Below are 16561 nucleotides of genomic sequence, written 5' to 3'. Positions count from 1 at the left end.
AGGGAGGCCACACCCCCATGGGCCACCCTCATTGAGGGATATGGTTAAGGGGTGGGGCTAAGGGAGGCCACACCCCCCATGAGCCACTCATTGAGGGATATTATTTAAGGGGTGGGGCAAAGGGAGACCACACCCCTATTAGACAGATTGGTCAGACCATGGGCAAAGGGGCGGGGCTAAGGGAGGCCACACCCCCACAGAACAGCACACACCTGCATGGACAAAGGGGGCGGGGCCAAGGACCCAGCCCCCACCCCATCCTTTCCCACAAGCCAAGAGGGGGGGGGGGTGGGACTGAGGGCAGGGCCCCGCCCCCCTTGTGGGCGTGACCTCGCGTGGCCCCACCCCTTCCCAGTACGCCCAGGCCCTGGCCGAGTTCATCCGGAGCCAGAGCATCCGGGAGCTGAAGGTGTGGACCAGCCACATGAAGCGCACCATCGAGACGGCCGAGGCGCTGGGGGTGCCCTACGAGCAGTGGAAGGCGCTCAACGAGATCGACGCGGTCAGCGCCGCCCCCACCCCCCCCAAACTCCAAAACCTCCCCCCCCCAAACCCCAAAACCTCCCCCCCCGAACTCCAAATGTAACGCCCCCCCCCCCCCCCCACAGGGGGTCTGCGAGGAGATGACCTACGAGGAGATCCAGGAGCGCTACCCCGAGGAATTCGCCCTGCGCGACCAGGACAAGTACCGCTACCGCTACCCGAAAGGCGAGGTGACAACGAGGGGCAGGGCACGGTGACGACAACAACGGGGGGGGGGTGACAGGGTTGGGGACCCCCCCCCCTCAGCGCCCCGTCCCCTCCCCTAGTCCTACGAGGACCTGGTGCAGCGCCTGGAGCCGGTCATCATGGAGCTGGAGCGGCAGGAGAACGTGCTGGTCATCTGCCACCAAGCCGTCATGCGCTGCCTGCTGGCCTATTTCCTGGACAAAAGCGCCGGTGAGGCCGTGGGGACACTTTGGGGACAATTTGGGGACACCTGGGGGACACTTTCATAGCCACCTCCCCCTCCTAATTTTCATCCCCCCACCCACCCCAGAGGAGCTGCCCTACCTCCGGTGCCCCCTGCACACCGTGCTCAAGCTGACCCCTGTGGCTTACGGTGAGTGGGGACACCCCCCGTGTCCCCGGGGAGGGGACAGCACCCTGGGGGTGTCCCCCCCCTCCGCCCAAAGAGCAGCCGTGGCTGTAACATCGCCCCTTCTGTGTCCCCCCCCCCATTAAATCAGGGTGCGAAGTGGAATCCATCTTCCTCAACGTGGAGGCGGTCAACACCCACCGCGAGAAACCCCAGGTGAGGGAGGGGAGAATTTGGGGGATTAATTACTGCCCCCCCGCAGCGAGGGGGATGCAGGGCTTGTCAACAGCCCCCCCCCCACAGCGGGGACATGTTTTGGGATTAAAAAGTCAGATTTGGGGGTGAGCAGAGCCCCCCCCCCCCCCCAAACACAAAACCCCTTGTGCCACAGAACGTTGACGTCAGCCGTCCCCCCGGCCGAAGCCCTGATCACCGTCCCCGAGCACTACTGAGCCGCACCCCCCCCCCCCCAATTAAAGCTTGCCTTAACGAAGAACCGAGCCTGGCGTGTATTGGGGGGGCCGCTGCACCCCCAAAATACGCTTTTATTTAAGAGGAGGTTCAGGGGTTGGCTGTGGCCTCGTTGTATTGACTCGTCCAGAAGCTGGGTTCCTTTTGTTGGATCTGGAGAAAAAACACAACAAAAAATAAATGGGGGGGGGGACAGGTTGTGCCCTGCCCCCCCCCCCCCCCAAAAAAAAAAACAAAAGCAGGAAAAAAAACCAAACAAATAGGAAAACCCCCCAAAACCCTCACCTTTGCCACAAATTTCAGCATGTCCTTCTTGGAGGTCTCCTTGGCGGCCCGCGGCCCCCACTGGAAACTGAACTCGGGGGGGTCCGTCAGGGGGATGGGGGTGATCTCCAGGTACCTGCAGGGAGCGGGGGGGGGGGGGCTGACCCCGTGTTTTGGGGGGGTCCCCCCAGGGGTGTCCAGCACGCCCCAGCCCTGTGACACCCCCTCAAGTCACGGGGCGTGGGGACGGCGGCGATTTCTCTCTGCGGTGCGGTATAAACGGCCCGGCTGGCACTAGCGCCGCGGCTGCTCTGTGCGCACCGGGGTGTTGTGTGTCGTCCCCCCCCCCCCCCCCCCCCCAAAAAAAAACACCCCCCACCCGCCTCGCACTCACTTCTGCCGCACAAACTCCTCCGTCACCAGCTTCTTGACGTCCCCAAACACCTCGTGCTTCTCCCTGGGGGTGGTGGGGGGGGGGGGGGGGTTAACGGGGTGTGGAAGCAACGAAACCCATTCCTGTCCCCCCCCCCCCCCCACCAATGACCTACCCTGGCTGCACCCGGAGCCGGCGGAGAAATTCCCATACAGCACCTGGAAAGGAGAATGTTGGGGGGGGGGGGCAAGGAGAAATTGGGGTCCGGGGGGGGGCACCAAATGTCTTACTGTCTTTGGCCGAGTTGCCCTTCATGAAGATGAAGCTCAGGATGATGGTGAGGAGGCCCAGCTTGGCTGTCTGGTTGTCCCTGCGGCGGGGAGAGAAGCGTCACCCACCTGAAGGGGGCACCTGGGGGCTCTGTCCCCTTCCTCCCCCCCCCCTCCAAAAACAGCCCAGGGGACGCCAGCGCCCTCATCACCAGCCCCTCACCGCCTCAGGTTCTCCCCCTCGACGCGCGGCAGGTTGCTGGTGAGGATGTAGACGTGGTGTTTGGTGTCGATCTCCACCAGCTGCAGCCCGAACACCTGCAGGAGGCAAAGATTTAATCCAGTGGTGGTGGGGGGGATCCCAACCCCAAACCCCCCAGCTCCACGAGACCCCCCCCATACCTGCTGCAGGGTCCTGCCTGCCTGGTTGACGATCTCGGAGTAGACATCTTTGTATTCCCTGATGACTTTTTTCAGGATGTCTGCAGGAAACAGGGGGGATGCTGAGATGCTGAGACCCCCCCCCCATACACGCAGTGAGGTTTTCGGAGAGATCCAACCCAAAAAAGTTTGGGAAAGGACCAGAGCAACCCCAGAAACTTTGAGAAGAGCTCCCTTAAACTCACCGACTCTCTTGATGGGGATCTTCTTCTGGTCCTTCACTAGCAGGAACTGAACTAGCTCACTCACCTACGCGGTGAGCAAGGGAAATAGCCAGAAAATATATATAAAGTAACAAAATGCAGAAAGGTCAACCTGCACCACTACAGGACGGGGATCGACCCCTCACCTTCCGATTCACTTCATCCCGGGAGCGCCTCTGCAGGTTCCTCTGCACCTGGCTGTGCGTCTGCGTCTGGCTCACGCTAAAATCGTCGTCGCCATCATCCCCCTGCGGGACAAAACCAGGAATTTGCTGCCGCAAGCCGGTCTACGACAACCCCCAGCGAAGCAAGGGAGGAAATCAGGGTTTATCACCTCACCTGGCTGAAGGCCGCCCCTTTGCTGCGCTTCCTCTGGGACATCTCCCGGGTTCTGAGGGGAGGGCAGAGCCGGACGGGCTCGAGCTGCTACCGGCCGGTCCCCATCGCCCCCCTCCCCGTTCTCGCCCCTCTCCCAGCCCCGAATCCCCCAGCGCGGGGCCTCCAGGAGCCGTTAGAGCGGCCCCGAGGCCCCAGCTGCCGGCCGCGGCCCCTCCGCCATTACCCGCTCCCGTCACGGGCCACCGCCTCCCCCCCCCCCGCCCAGTGCGCATGCGCGCAGGCTGCGCACCCGCACCGCCCCCTTATTGGCCCTTCCCTCTCCGCCCCGCCCTTCCCCATTGGCCGCTCCTCTCCGCCCATCCCCGCCTCCGGCTGCGATTGGGCGAGAGGCGCCGGCCACGCCCACCCTCTCCCCCCGCCCGCCGCGTGCCGGCAGCGCGGCCTCGCGCCCCCTCCCCTCGGGTTTGGAAAAAAGGCGGGAAGCGCCTTTTACCGCGGGGGGGGCGGGGGGGAAATGGTGGTCAACGGTCGCTCCTTCTCCCCCGTGTCCCTTCAAGTGTAAAAATAAAACACAAAAAAAAAAAACACACACAAAAAAAGCACAAAAAAGGCCCAAAGTGGCTGACTTCACCTCCATCCCCTCCTTTATAAAGGTATTAAAGCTGCCTGATCACTGCCAAGCCCCTCACCTCAGGCTGAGGAAGGCACCATAATGGTGGCTGAGGCACCGACAAACAATTATTATCGTAGAATCATAAAGCTAAACTCAAAATACGCTAACAGTAGTATATATGTTAGCATATTGCTAACACATATAAGCTATATATATATACATATATATAATATGCTGCTATAAGACTCAGCTCTAGCCACAAAATTGAGGCTGAAGAAGGAACGTGGTACCCAAAGTATAACTTAATTAAATTAGCTGATTTTGAAAAAAAAACAAAACTGCTGAAGTGGTAAATGATGACAGAAGCATGCACAAAATGGAAAGGAGAAAAGTACAAGGTGAAGAAGAGTAAGAGCCTTCATCAGAAAGACCCCAAAGTGTGACCACCAAGAGGGTATTGCTCATGCAAAAGTAGGAGGGACAATATGATAATTAGTTCTGATAAACCATTAATGTAAATCCTGCCCTTTCTTGCAAAATTACCTGAATATGCATATCACCGTACCATAAATAAGTACTCATTGTCTTGCTTAGGTGTACATGTTTGGTGGAATTACCCCCCCACATACACAGCACTGTTTATAAAGAATACCCGCTTTATAATTCTCCAAAACGAGTCTTGGAAAGTTTTATTGCTTTTTGTGTTTAACCGAGGGAGCCCGGAGGTGAGGTCAGGATTGTCCCTTCGCCATTTTGAGGTGTTGAGGATGAGGAGAGGTTGATGGCAGCAATATCTGGAGCAAAACCCACTTAGGAGTGTGAGAAATATCTCACAATAAATTCCTCCAGGCAGGTTCTCTGGTGAAGGATATATATTTATTTCCAAGCAGGAGTGCACCTACTAGTTAAATAGCGCGGTTTATATATAACTTATCTCACGACAATCAGGACCATCCCGTACCACTGACTGGGTACTCCAGGTTCATAACCTATCTGGCACTTCACAGCTCGTACATGACTTTCAGTTGCCAGCCTGTTATTTTTCAAGTTTCTCGTGACTTTTCACTCTGTGAGGTGGTAATATTTCTTCCATTATCTGACTTGACACCATGATTTTTGCCTAATTCCATGAAGGAGTCTGGTTGTTGTTGGTGTTTTACAAGGTTGTCCTGTAAGCTTCCTTATCGCTACAAGCATATCTCAAAAATACATTCCTTCTTCCTAAACAAATGTAACATTTCTTTGCAAAAAACACACACAGAAAAAACTCTCTTACAGGAGTTGGGTGCTACCTTAGTTCCCTGTCAGCAAGGCGCCATTTTGTGTCCCAGTCAGGGCGCCATGATTGGTTCCCAGTCAAGGACCCACTGGAATCATGACTATTAATAGATAAAATTCCCCTTTCCAGCCTCTTTTTTTGTACCCAATTCCCACCCCTCAGCCCTTATAAATATCCCTGCTCCACCATGGTGGCTAATAACAGCCTCTTTTGCCTCACGCTTGCCCTGAGTTTCCCCAGTAACCGACGCACTAAGCTCATGGAAAAAAAAAGAAAAAAAAAAGAAGCAGCATGAGGGAAAAATAAATAAGAAAATAGCCGGCCTGAAAGACACAGGTTCTTCTGGGCGTTTTGTTTTTATTTCATCTTGCAGGGACTGGCGTATCTCCAGCCCCCAGCCTGTGGACAAGCCCGGCTTGTCTCAAGTGAATGCTGCATTTGTAGGTGTGGAGGAAGAAGGAAAGTGGAAAAAAGTACTCCCTAAAAGAGAAAAAGAGGAGGAAAAGCTGCTCCGGGGAAGGCTGAGGAGTAAAGGCAGCAGAGAAGGCAACATGGATGAGCTGGGATGCATCCTGGCCAGGTACTTGGCGTTGCCCTGCCTGCTTGCCCTGCCTGTGATGAATCTTTCCCTTGGCCAGGAGGTAAGCACAGATGCATTAATTAATTTTGGGGGCACAATCTGAGCCGTGGGGGGAATATTTTGCCACCATTACGCCCCCCCTCTCTCGCAGCTGCCAATGACCAGCTTCACCGTGAGCTCCGCCATCATCTCCCGCTACGCCTCCACCCGGGTGCGCTGCGCCATGCACAACCCTCACCCCACGTCGCGCCAGGCTGCCTTCGACCTCGATCTGTCGCCTGCTGCCTTCATCACCAACTTCACCCTGTGAGGAGAAGGAGGAGGAGGAGGAGGAGGAGGAGGAAGGGACATGTTATCAGCATGGCCACAGCCACAGCCCCTTGCTGGGCAGTGCTATGGCTTTGGTCATGGAGAAAGAGGCAACTTTTGTGGAAAAAGAGCCAACCGTGTGCCATTTTAATCATCTTCCCCCACCAGCACAGTTGATGGCAAGGTCTACACAGCTGAGGTGATGGAGAAGCACCGGGCTAAGGAGCTGTATGAAGCAGCCCGCAAGCAGGGCAAGACGGCCGCACACGTCGGCACCAAGTGAGCGCTGGGGAGGGCGGACATCGGGGTGCACGAGGGGGACCATGACGCTCCCCTCCTGCCCTGCAGGGAGCAGGAGACCCAGCGCTTCCGCATGACGGCCACGGTGGCAGCAAACGGGCACGCGTCCTTCGAACTGCGCTACGAGGAGCTGCTGCAGCGCCGCCTGGGCACGTACCGCTACGCTGTCGCCGTCCAGCCCCGCCAGGTCGTGGCCGAGCTCTGCGTGGAGCTGAGCATCACCGAGCGGGCTGGCATCGGCGACCTTCCGCGTGCTGCCCTTCCAGCCCGTGGATGCACAGCGAGGTATGTCCAGGACGGTGACAGTCCCCTCTGCCGTGGTGACGGCACCCTAATACCACCGCCTCCGCTGCAGGACAGGCGCTGCCGGCCGCCAGGGTGGAGAAGGGCACCCACTGCGCCCGCGTCGCCTTCGCCCCCACCCCGCAGGAGCAGGCGGCTTTCTCTGCTACTGGCCTCGCCGGTGACTTCGTGGTGGAGTACGACGTGGCACGGCGCGACGCCGTGGGGGACGTGGAGGTGTGGCGGGGAGGAGATGGGGTCAGGGTAGGGTGAGCGTGAGCCTGTCCCTAAACCACCTCGTTTAATCCCCTAGCTACACGACGGGTACTTCGTCCACTTCTTCGCGCCCAGCGGGCTGCCGCCCATCCCAAAAGACATCATCTTCCTCATCGACGTCAGCGGCTCCATGTCCGGCACCAAAATCAAGCAGGTAGCGGCGGGAGGGGGCACCTCGCGGACCCCGATTCTCGGCGTGCCCCCTCTTCCACTCCTCCCGCGCCCGCAGACCAAGGCGGCCATGCAATCCATACTCCGCGCCCTGCGCCCTCACGACCGCTTCAACATCGTCGCCTTCGCTGAGGCCGCCCGGGTGTGGCGGGAGGACGGCCCCGTCCCGGCCACCGCGCCCCACGTCCGCAGCGCCGCCCGCTACGTCGAGTCCCTGGAGGCTGACGGCTGTGAGTACTGCCACGACCGCGTCCCCGCGTCCCCACGCTCCTCCCGCTACCGTCCCCAAACCCCGCAGGGACCGACATCGACCGCGCGCTGCTGGCGGCGGCCGCCCTCCTCCGCCGCGGCGCCCAGGAGCCCCGCGTGCCGCTGCTGCTCCTCCTGACGGACGGGGAGCCCACGGCGGGGGTGACGGACGCCGCCCGCATCCTTTCCAACGCCCGCCGCGCCCTGGCCCCTTCGGCCGCCCTCCTTTTCGGCTTGGCTTTCGGGGCGGACGCCGACTTGGCCCTGCTGCGCCGCTTGGCCGCGGCGAGCGGCGGGACGGCGCGCCGGGTCCCCGAGGAGGCCGGCGTCGCCCTCCAGCTCGCCGGCCTCTTCTGGGAGATCGAGAGCCCGCTCCTGCGCCACGTGGAGCTCGCCTACCCCGGCGCGGCCGCCCGCCGCATCGCCCCCGGCCTCTTCCCCGGTTATTTCCAGGGCTCCGAGCTGGTGGTGGCCGGGCGGCTGGAGCCGGGCGTCGAGCGGCTCCGCGTCCAGGTGGCCGGGCACGGCGGCGAGGGCGAGCTCCGCGCCGCCGCCGAGGTGACCGCCGCCGCCGCCGAGGTGCCGCCCGGCTGTCCCCAGCGCCCCGCCGAGCTCCTCGGTGCCTTCGCGCGGCGCCTTTGGGCCTACGTCACCATCCGGGACCTGCTGCGGGCGCGGCTGGGCGCCAACGGCACCGCCGCCCGCCAAAAACTCGACGCCGAGGCCACCGAGCTGGCCCTCCTCTACCGCTTCGTCACCCCCCTCACCTCGCTGGTGGTGGCGACGCCGGGGGACGGGGGCCCGACGCCCCCCCCGCCTGTCACCGCGGGGCTCGGCGTCACCGCCGCGGGGCCCGACGGCCCCGTGGCCACCACCGAGGCGACAGCGGGGACGCCGAAGGGACCCGCCACCGCCGCGGGACAGCTCGGGGACGTTGTGGGGCCGGCCAGCACCGCGCCGCCGTGGCCCCCCCAGCTGTGGGTGCCCCCCGTGCCGGGGGGGACGGCCAGCCCCCCCCGAGGCCCCGGGGATGCGGTGCTGCTGCAGCCGGCCGAGGCCGAGCTGCTGGCTCCCGGGGCGGGGGGCGAGCAATTCGTGGAGTCCCTCAACCCCCCCCCCGTCTACGCCGTCCTCACCCCCAAAGGTGAACCGTGCACCCCCCCCTCCTCGCAGCAGGGGACCCCCCCGCCACCCCTTTTTTGGGGGGATTTAACCCATTGAACCGCCCCCCCCCCCCCCCCAGCCTCACCTCCGTCTCTTTGCCCCCTCGCAGGGCTCCCCGATGACGAAGACGCCGCAGGTAACGGCCCCCCCCCTGCACCCCCTAAATTTGGGGGGGGGGGGGGGGGGGGAACAGCACACCATGCTCCCCGCCCCCCCCCCTTTTCTCTTCCAGACCTCACAGATGAGGTTGACAGGGGTGAGTAAAGGGATGTGAGGGGGGGGCCAACTGTAATGGGGGGGGGGCACAAGGCACCCTAAAACCCCCAGAATGGGGGGGGGCACAGCCCAGGGGTGTTCTGCAACCCCCCCCTCCACGCCCCCCCCTTTTTCTCCAGCCTCCTCCAGCCCCACCTTCTTCACCTTCTCCGCCTCAGGTAGGGGGGCACGGACGGGATGGGGGGGGGGGGGAGACACGGGGCGGAATGGGGGGCGCCGGAGGGGATTTGGGGGGCACTCAGCCCCCCCTCTGACCCCTTTCTCCCCCCCCCTTCCCCCCCCAGTGGACGGGGACCCCCACTTCGTGGCCAGCGTGCGGGGGGCGCCGCAGCCCCTCTGCTTCACCCTCGACGGCCGCCCGGGCGACGTCCTGCAGCTGCTGACCGACCGGAGGCTCGGTGAGGCCCCGTGCGGGACCCCTCCCCCAAAAGCCGTGAGGAATCCCCCCCCCGACCCCCAATAACGTGGGGGGGGGGACACCCCATTTCCCCCCCCCCCCCTTGTAGGGCTGAGGGTCCACGGGCACCTGGTGGGCGCCCCGTCGTGGCCCCGCGCGGGACCCCCCCCAAAAGCCGTGGGGAATCCCCCCCCCGACCCCCAATAACGTGGGGGGGGGGCACCCCATTTGCCCCCCCCCCCAATAACGTGGGGGGGGGGCACCCCATTCCCCCCCCCCCCCCTTGTAGGGCTGAGGGTCCACAGGCACCTGGTGGGCGCCCCGTCGTGGCCCCGCGCGGGACCCCCCCCCAAAAGCCGTGGGGAATCCCCCCCCCGACCCCCAATAACGTGGGGGGGGCACCCCATTTCCCCCCCCCTCGCAGGGCTGAGGGTCCACGGGCACCTGGTGGGCGCCCCGCCCTGGCCCCGCGCCCCGTCCCGACCCCGCACCTTTTTCGACGCCCTCACCCTCTCGGCGGGCGCCGCCGCCGTCGCCGTCACCCTGCAGGGGATCCGCGTCACCGGGGGGGGCCCCCCCGTTGCCCTGCCCTTCTCCCGCCCTGCCAGGCTCCGCCGCCCCCCCCTGACGCTGGTGGTGGGCCGGGGGGGCCGCCTCCACCTCCTTTTGGGCCCCCGCTTGAGATTCGGGGTGCTGCGCCACCGCTACGGCCGCCCCGGCGCCCTGCAGCGCGACCACCTCGGCTTCTACGTCCCCGACGGCGCCGGCTTGTCCCCAAAAACGGGGGGGCTCCTAGGTAAGCGCTGCCCCCCCCCCCCAAAAAAAAAAAAAAAGCCTTCGCCACCTTTTTGGGGGTGTCGGGGGGGGGGTGACACGCGTGTCTCCTCTCCCCCAGGCCGGCTGCGGGGCGTCCGGCTGGCTTTTTTGGGGACGCCGGGGACGGCGCGGCTGCACCGGGGCGAGGTGGGGGTGACGGCCACGCTGGTGGCCAAAACGGGGCCGGGGGGGCCGGGGGGGCCCCGGCGCGGGCGCTGTTGGCTGGTGCCGCGCCCCGAAGTGCTGGCGCTGCTGGGGGGGCCCTACGGGGTTTTCCTGGCCCCCCCTTCGGTGCTGGGCTGAAGGGGGGTATAAAAAAAAAAAAAAAACAAAAAAAAAACCGGGGGGGGGGGGGGGGGGGGGCAAAGGCACCAGCGCCGCCGCCCCAAAATTTGCAGCGGGTGACCCCGTTTTTGGGGTGCCGAGAAAGGGTGAACCCCCTACCCCCCCCCCCCCCAAAAAAAAAATTGGGGACCTCTCTGCAACCCCCCCAGACCTTTCTAAAGCCATGCCCCCCCCCCCCCCGACACCTCGACGCCCCAACTCCGCCGCCGTTTTTATTCCCCAAACTCGTTTTTAACCATTTTTACGCCCCCCCCCCCCAAAATAACAATAAACCTCCGTCCTCAGAGCTGCATGGCCGCCGTCAGCGTCTCCGAGAGCTTGGTGGCGATTTTTTCTGGGGGGGGGGGGACGACACAAAATGGTTCCGATGGGGGCGTCTGGGGCGGGGGGGGGGTAAAGGGGCGAGGATTGGGGGAAAAAGGGGGGTTTTCGGCTCACCTGCTCTTTTTTGCTGCTTTTTTCCGCCGCTTGCCCGCGGCCGCCAGCCCCTGGCCCTGCAGCAGGGGGGGCAGCGCGGCCACTTCTTCCAAACGGGGGGCGCGGGGGGGGGCAGCCTCCTCCCCGCCCCCCCCAGGCTTCGCCCGGGGCTTCAGCTCCACCGTCAGCGCGCCGAACTGCGGGGGGACCCCGTCAAAACCTCCTCCCCGCCCCCAAAATCCTTCACGGGCCCCCAAAATCCTTCACACGGCCCCAAAAATCTTTTACGTACCCCCCCCCCCCCCCAAATCCTTCTAGGGCCCCAAAAATCCTTCACGTCCCCCCCCCCCATATTCTTCGCGTGCCCCCTAAAATCTTTCACAGGCTCCAAAAATCTTCCACGCGCCCCCAAAATCTTTTGCGTGTTCCCAAAAATCCTTCACGGGCCCCCAAAATTCTTTACGTACCCCCCAAAATCATTTGTGCGCCCCCAAAAGTCCTTCGTGGGCCCATGAAAGTTCTTCTTGGGCCCCCAAAATCCTTCACAGGCCCCCACAAATCCTTTACATGTCCCCCAAAATCATTCGTGTGCCCCCCAAAATCATTTGCAGGTCCCCAGTATTCTTCTTGGGCCCCCAAAATTCTTCATGTATCCCCCCAAATTATTTGTGCGCCCCCAAAAGCCCCTCATGTGCCCCTAAAAATTCTTCTTAGGTCTCCAAAATCTTTCATGAGCCCTCAAACATCCTTCACGTGCCCCCAAAGCTCCTTCAGGGGCCTCCAAATATTCTTCTACAGCCCCCAAAAACCCTTCTCATGCCCCCAAAATCATTCATGGGCCTCCCAAAAACCCTTCACCACTCTCCAAAATCCTTCAGTGGCTCCCCAAAATCCTTCACCACCCTCCAAATTCTTCTCATGCCTCTCAAAATTCTTCGTGGGCCCCCCAAAATCCTTCATGGGCCCCCCAAAATCCTTCACAAGCCTACAAAATCCTTCATAGGCCTCCAAAAATTCTTCATGGCCGCCCCCAAATTCCTCTTGGGCCTCCAAAATCCTTCACGAGCCCCCCAAAAATCCTTTACACCCTCCAAAATCCTTCTCATGCCCCCAAAATCCTTCACGGGCCCCCCAAAATCCTTCTTGGGCTTACAAGATCTTTCTTGAGCCTCCCCAAATCCTTCATAGGTCCCCCAAAATCCCTCAAGCCCCCCCAAAATCCTGCACGGGCGCCCCCTAAACCCTTCTCATGCCCCCCAAAATTCTTCATGGGCCCCCCCAAATCCTTCTCGGGCCCCCCAAAATCCTCATGCCCCCCCCAAATCCTTCTTGGGCCCCCCAAAATCCTTCACGGGCCCCCCAAAATCCTCATGCCCCCCCCAAATCCTTCTTGGGCCCCCCAAAAATCCTTCACCACCCCCCAAAATCCTTCACAGACCCCCCAAAACCCCTCAAGCACCCCCGAAATCCTTCACGGGCCCCCCCCAAAACCCTTCGAGCACCCCCAAACCCCCCCCCCCACGTGCCCCCAAAACCCCTCCCGCACCTCCAGACCATCGCCGTCCGCCTCCGCGGCGCCGCCCCGCTCCATGGCCTCATCCTCATCTTCCTCCTCCTCCTCCTCCTCCTCCTCGGGGCCGCACGGCGACACCTCGATGCCCTCCACCGCCACCGGGACGGCTGCGGGGGGACCAGGCGAGCCCCGTAAGGGGGGGGGGGGGTAAAGGTTGTTGGTTTTTTTTTTTTTTGGGGGGGGGGGGGACACCCCAAAACTCACCCGCCAGCGCCTCGGCGTCGCCCCGCTCCAGCGCCTCCAGGTCGAGCTCCGGCCCCAGCGCGGGCAGGATCTGTGCCTCCAGCTGCGCCCCCGCCTCGTCGCGCCCGGGGGGGCGCGTGTAGTAGGAGATTTTCCCGCTGCCAGGTTATTTTGCGGGGGGACGTTTGAAGGTTTTTGGGGGTACGGGGAAAGCAGGCGCTACCCCCTCCCTCCCCCCCCCCCCCCCGCCCCCTAAACCCACCTGGTCCAGTCGCGCAGCAGGGCCACGGCGGCGGCGCGGGGGTCCGGGAGCCCCCCCGGACGCAGGCGGCCCTGGCGCCGGGCCAGGTGGGAGAGGAACTGCCGGGGGTCGGCGCAGGGGGGCACCCCGTACAGCTCGCTCAGCTGGGGGGGGGGGGGGGGACGACACACGACACGGGGTCATGAGATTAGGGTTGGGGTAAAGCGGGGGGGGGGGGGCACCACGCACCCCAAACCCCGGAAAAATGGGGCTGAGCACCCCCCCGACAGCCCCAAACCCCATAAAAATGGGACTGAGTCCCCCCTCGACACCCCAAAACAATGGGGCTGAGCCCCCCCAAACCCCATAAAAATGGGCTGAGCCCCCCCCCCCCCAAAGCCCAAGCCCCATGAAAATGGGGCTGAGTCCCCACTCGACACCCCAAAACGATGCGGCTGAGCCCCCCCCCAGACAGCCCCAAACCCTGCAACAATAGGGCTGAGCCCCCCCAACACCCACAAACCCCACAGCAATGGGGCCAACCCCCCTCCCCCCAACACCCCCAAACCCCACAGTAACGGGGCTGAACCCCCCTGCAACACCCCCAAACCCCCTGCTAATGGGACCAAACCCCCCCAAACCCCCCAGCAATAGGTCTGAGCCCCGCCGACACCCCTAAACCCCCCAGCAATGGGGCTGAACACCCCGCAACACCCCCAAACCCCTCGATAACGGGGCTGAGCCCCCCCCCCCCCAAATCCGCCAGTAACGGGGCTGAGCACCCCTGACACCCCAAAACCCATAGCAATGGGTCTGAACCCCTTCCAAACCCCCTCAGTGATGGGGCCGAACCCCCCCCAAGCCCCCCAGCAATGGGGCTGAGCCCCCCCAAATCCACCAGTAAAGGGCTGAGCGTCCCAACACCCCCCAAACCCCACAGTAACGGGGCTGAAGCCCCCCCAAACCCCACAGTAATAGGGCTGAAGCCCCCCAAACCCCACAGTAACGGGGCTGAACCCCCCCAAACCCCACAGTAACGGGGCTGAAGCCCCCCCAAACCCCACAGTAATAGGGCTGAAGCCCCCCCAAACCCCACAGTAATAGGGCTGAAGCCCCCCAAACCCCACAGTAACGGGGCTGAAGCCCCCCAAACCCCACAGTAACGGGGCTGAAGCCCCCCAAACCCCACAGTAACGGGGCTGAAGCCCCACCCAAACCCCACAGTAACGGGGCTGAAGCCCCCCCCAAACCCCACAGTAATAGGGCTGAAGCCCCCCCAAACCCCACAGTAACGGGGCTGAACCCCCCCCCAACCCCACAGCAACGGGGCCGACCCCCCCCAAATCTGCCAGTAATAGGGCTGAGCACCCCTGCCACCCCAAAAAAGGGGCCTGAACCCCCCCAAACCCCCCAGTAACGGGTCTGAGCCCCCCCCCCCGGACACCCCCAACCCCCCCCAACAACGGGGCCGAGCCCCCCCCCCCCCCCTCCCCCGCGCCCACCTGCTGGGGGGGGCAGCGGCGCAGGATGGCGGCGGCGGGGCCCAGGGGGTCCTTGAGGCGCTGGGGGGCCAGGGCCCCCCTCAGGGGGGCGGCGGCGGGGGGGGCGCCCGTTGCCATGACGACGCCGGGGCAGTCGAGCAGCTGGATGTGGCGGTCCAGCTGCACCGCCTGCAGGCACCTAGGGGGAGGGGGCGGAGCCAACGCGCAGGCCACGCCCACGAGGGGGAGGAGGGGCCAATGCGCAGGCCACGCCCACAGCGGGGGCGGGGCTTACCTGGTGACCCCCGGCGTGGCCCCCACCCCGCAAACCCGGCTCCGCTTGAGGCTGTTGATGAGGCTGCTCTTCCCCACGTTGGGGTAGCCTGGGGGGGGGGGGGGGGGAATTGGGGTGAAAAAGGGGGAAATTGGGGATCGGGGGGGGGAAAATAGAACGGGGGGGGGGGGGGAATAGAACGGAGGGGACCCCCCCATCCCGCCCCGAGCCCCGCTCACCCACGACACCCACGGTGATGGCCGTCTTCACCTCCCGCGAGCGGCTGTAGTTGGCCAGCACCCGCAGCAGGCAGTCAGGCCCCCACGCTGCCCCCCCCGGCCAGCACCTCCTCGGGGGCCGCGGTCACCGGCAGCCGGCTCTGCTTCTGCGCGGGGACACGGCGGGGTGACGAGGGGACACCCCAAAATCCACCCCCCCCACCCCCCATTTTATCCCCGGGGCCCCCACCAGGTTGCGGACTCTGCTGCTGCGTGCACGCCTTGAAGGCCACGGTGGGGAACTCGGCGCGGAGATACTTCAGCCACGCCGCCACCACGTCCCGCGGCACCAGGTCTGCGGGGGGGGGGAAAAAAGCGTCACCGGTCACCGGCGTCACCCGGGGGGGGGGGGGGCCGCGTGCGCCTCCCCCCAGCCCCCCCCCCCCCCAACCCTTACCAATTTTATTGAGGACGAGCACCAGGCGCTGGCGGGCGCCGGCGCTGCGCACAGGCAGCCTCCAGCTGGGGGCTGCGGCAGCCCTGGGGGTCTCGGGCGTCCAGCACCTCCAGCACCACGTCGGCGGCCGCCAGCACCTGCCGAAGGCTCGGGGGGCTCAGCAGAGGGGAGAACCCCCCCCCCCCCCCAAAAAAAAAAAACCAAAAAACCCCAAACGCCCCAAATTAACGCTCACCTTGCGCAGCTCCCGCCCGTACTGCCGCAGCGAGGCTTCGCCCTGAGCGTCCGGCTGGGCTGCCGCCACCTCCTGGGGGACGGCCCGGGTTTTGAGGCGGGGGGGCTGTGTGTGTGTGACGTGGGGGTGCCCCCCCCCCCCTCAAAACCACCCTACCTTGCGCTCGAAGTCACGCTGCCGCCGCAGGGCGTCGAGCTGCAGCCCCGCCAGGCTGCGCCGCCGGCCCAGCTCTGCGCCCCGCGCCTCCTCCTGCCGCCGCCGCGCCTCGGCCACCTGCGGGGACGCCCCCGTGGGGTATTTTTTTAGGGGGGGTGGGGGGGGGTCACCCCAAAAATCCCCTTTTAGGGTTTTTTGTTCTTACCCTTTTCTGTTTTTTCTCATTCTGCTGCTGGACGTGAGCGGCGAAGCGGCCGAGCTGCGGCACCCCGGGGTCCTTCTTCCCTGCTGCCTTCGAGGCTTTGCCCTGGTGGGGGGGGGGGGGGGGAGCCCATTTTTTGGGGGGAAAAACCCAGTTTTGGGGGGGGTCCCAGGCCCAGTTGGGGGGGGGGGGGGGGCACGAACACAATCCTGGGGGGGTGCCGGGGCCTCCCCGCCTCCGGCCTCACCTGGAGCCGCTTCCTGCGGGCGGCCTCCACTTGTCGCCCTGCGGAGAGCGGCAGCGTTACGGGGGGCGCCCCCCAGAGCCCCCCCCGGCCCCCCAAAACCCCCCCCGGGACGCACGGGAACGCGTCATGGCCGCCCCCACGCCGCTCGCCTGCCCTCTCGGCTCGCTGCCTGGCGTCACTTCCGGCGCGCCAGGGCAGCTTTAGCCACGCCCCCCTTCGCTTATGACCACGCCCACACGACCGACGTCATCCCGAGGGTGGTGCGCCTCACCCAAGATGGCGCGGCCACTCCCAAGATGGCGTCCGAAGAGCATTGACCACGCCCCCCCCCCAACACCGCCGCACTCAAGATGGCGGCCGCCCCGTAGCAACGGCGCCCCCC

The 16561-nt window shown here is 64.2% G+C and overlaps 4 protein-coding genes across 4 annotated transcripts; 2 read left to right on the top strand and 2 right to left on the bottom strand.

Moving 5' to 3' along the window:
- Window positions 1–304: 304 nt before the first annotated feature.
- On the top strand, window positions 305–1530 carry LOC118261541 (6-phosphofructo-2-kinase/fructose-2,6-bisphosphatase-like; the record flags this gene model as incomplete). The annotated part of the gene is given in 7 exon segments (XM_035572411.1): window positions 305–502; window positions 609–713; window positions 810–939; window positions 1040–1102; window positions 1230–1294; window positions 1470–1487; window positions 1489–1530. Coding segments are annotated over 7 exon segments (621 nt in total), but the record flags the coding sequence as incomplete, so codon positions are not given.
- Window positions 1531–1586: 56 nt separating this feature from the next.
- LOC118261536 (non-structural maintenance of chromosomes element 3 homolog) lies at window positions 1587–3701 on the bottom strand. Its single transcript, XM_035572407.2, has 11 exons — window positions 3662–3701; window positions 3439–3490; window positions 3246–3347; window positions 3082–3145; window positions 2858–2937; window positions 2679–2773; window positions 2477–2556; window positions 2362–2404; window positions 2208–2270; window positions 1835–1949; window positions 1587–1702 (listed from the first exon to the last, which is right to left on the bottom strand). Exons 2-11 carry the CDS (start codon window positions 3478–3480, stop codon window positions 1640–1642), a joined length of 747 nt encoding a protein of 248 aa, XP_035428300.1. The 5' UTR covers window positions 3481–3490; window positions 3662–3701; the 3' UTR covers window positions 1587–1639.
- Window positions 3702–4965: 1264 nt separating this feature from the next.
- On the top strand, window positions 4966–10453 carry ITIH6 (inter-alpha-trypsin inhibitor heavy chain family member 6). The gene is given in 13 exon segments (XM_035572410.2): window positions 4966–6216; window positions 6388–6498; window positions 6568–6788; window positions 6875–7038; window positions 7115–7231; window positions 7307–7520; window positions 7523–8641; window positions 8771–8797; window positions 8894–8917; window positions 9057–9095; window positions 9222–9335; window positions 9759–10130; window positions 10230–10453. Coding segments are annotated over 13 exon segments (2895 nt in total). The 5' UTR covers window positions 4966–6067.
- A 323-nt stretch (window positions 10454–10776) lies between these two features.
- Window positions 10777–16357, bottom strand: GNL3L (G protein nucleolar 3 like). The gene is given in 19 exon segments (XM_035572408.2): window positions 10777–10829; window positions 10934–11055; window positions 11057–11109; window positions 12459–12592; window positions 12690–12826; window positions 12931–13073; window positions 14412–14589; window positions 14686–14773; window positions 14904–14979; window positions 14981–15049; window positions 15133–15141; window positions 15143–15237; window positions 15340–15391; window positions 15393–15476; window positions 15575–15646; window positions 15731–15847; window positions 15936–16037; window positions 16180–16217; window positions 16295–16357. Coding segments are annotated over 19 exon segments (1635 nt in total). The 5' UTR covers window positions 16308–16357.
- Between the last annotated feature and the right edge of the window lie 204 nt (window positions 16358–16561).

Source organism: Cygnus atratus, unplaced genomic scaffold (genome assembly GCF_013377495.2).
Source record: "Cygnus atratus isolate AKBS03 ecotype Queensland, Australia unplaced genomic scaffold, CAtr_DNAZoo_HiC_assembly HiC_scaffold_140, whole genome shotgun sequence".
NCBI classification, from domain to species: domain Eukaryota; kingdom Metazoa; phylum Chordata; class Aves; order Anseriformes; family Anatidae; genus Cygnus; species Cygnus atratus.
This window is presented reverse-complemented; position numbering and strand designations above follow the sequence as displayed.

Excerpts from the sequence above, each read along its gene's own strand:
- LOC118261536 (XM_035572407.2), bottom strand. The coding sequence starts at position 3,480 with ATGTCCCAGAGGAAGCGCAGCAAAGGGGCGGCCTTCAGCCAG. Across the intron at positions 2,938-3,081 it reads GATCCCCATCAAGAGAGTCG|ACATCCTGAAAAAAGTCATC; the intron begins GTGAGTTTAAGG and ends TGTTTCCTGCAG. Across the intron at positions 2,271-2,361 it reads CGGCTCCGGGTGCAGCCAGG|GGAGAAGCACGAGGTGTTTG; the intron begins GTAGGTCATTGG and ends CACCACCCCCAG.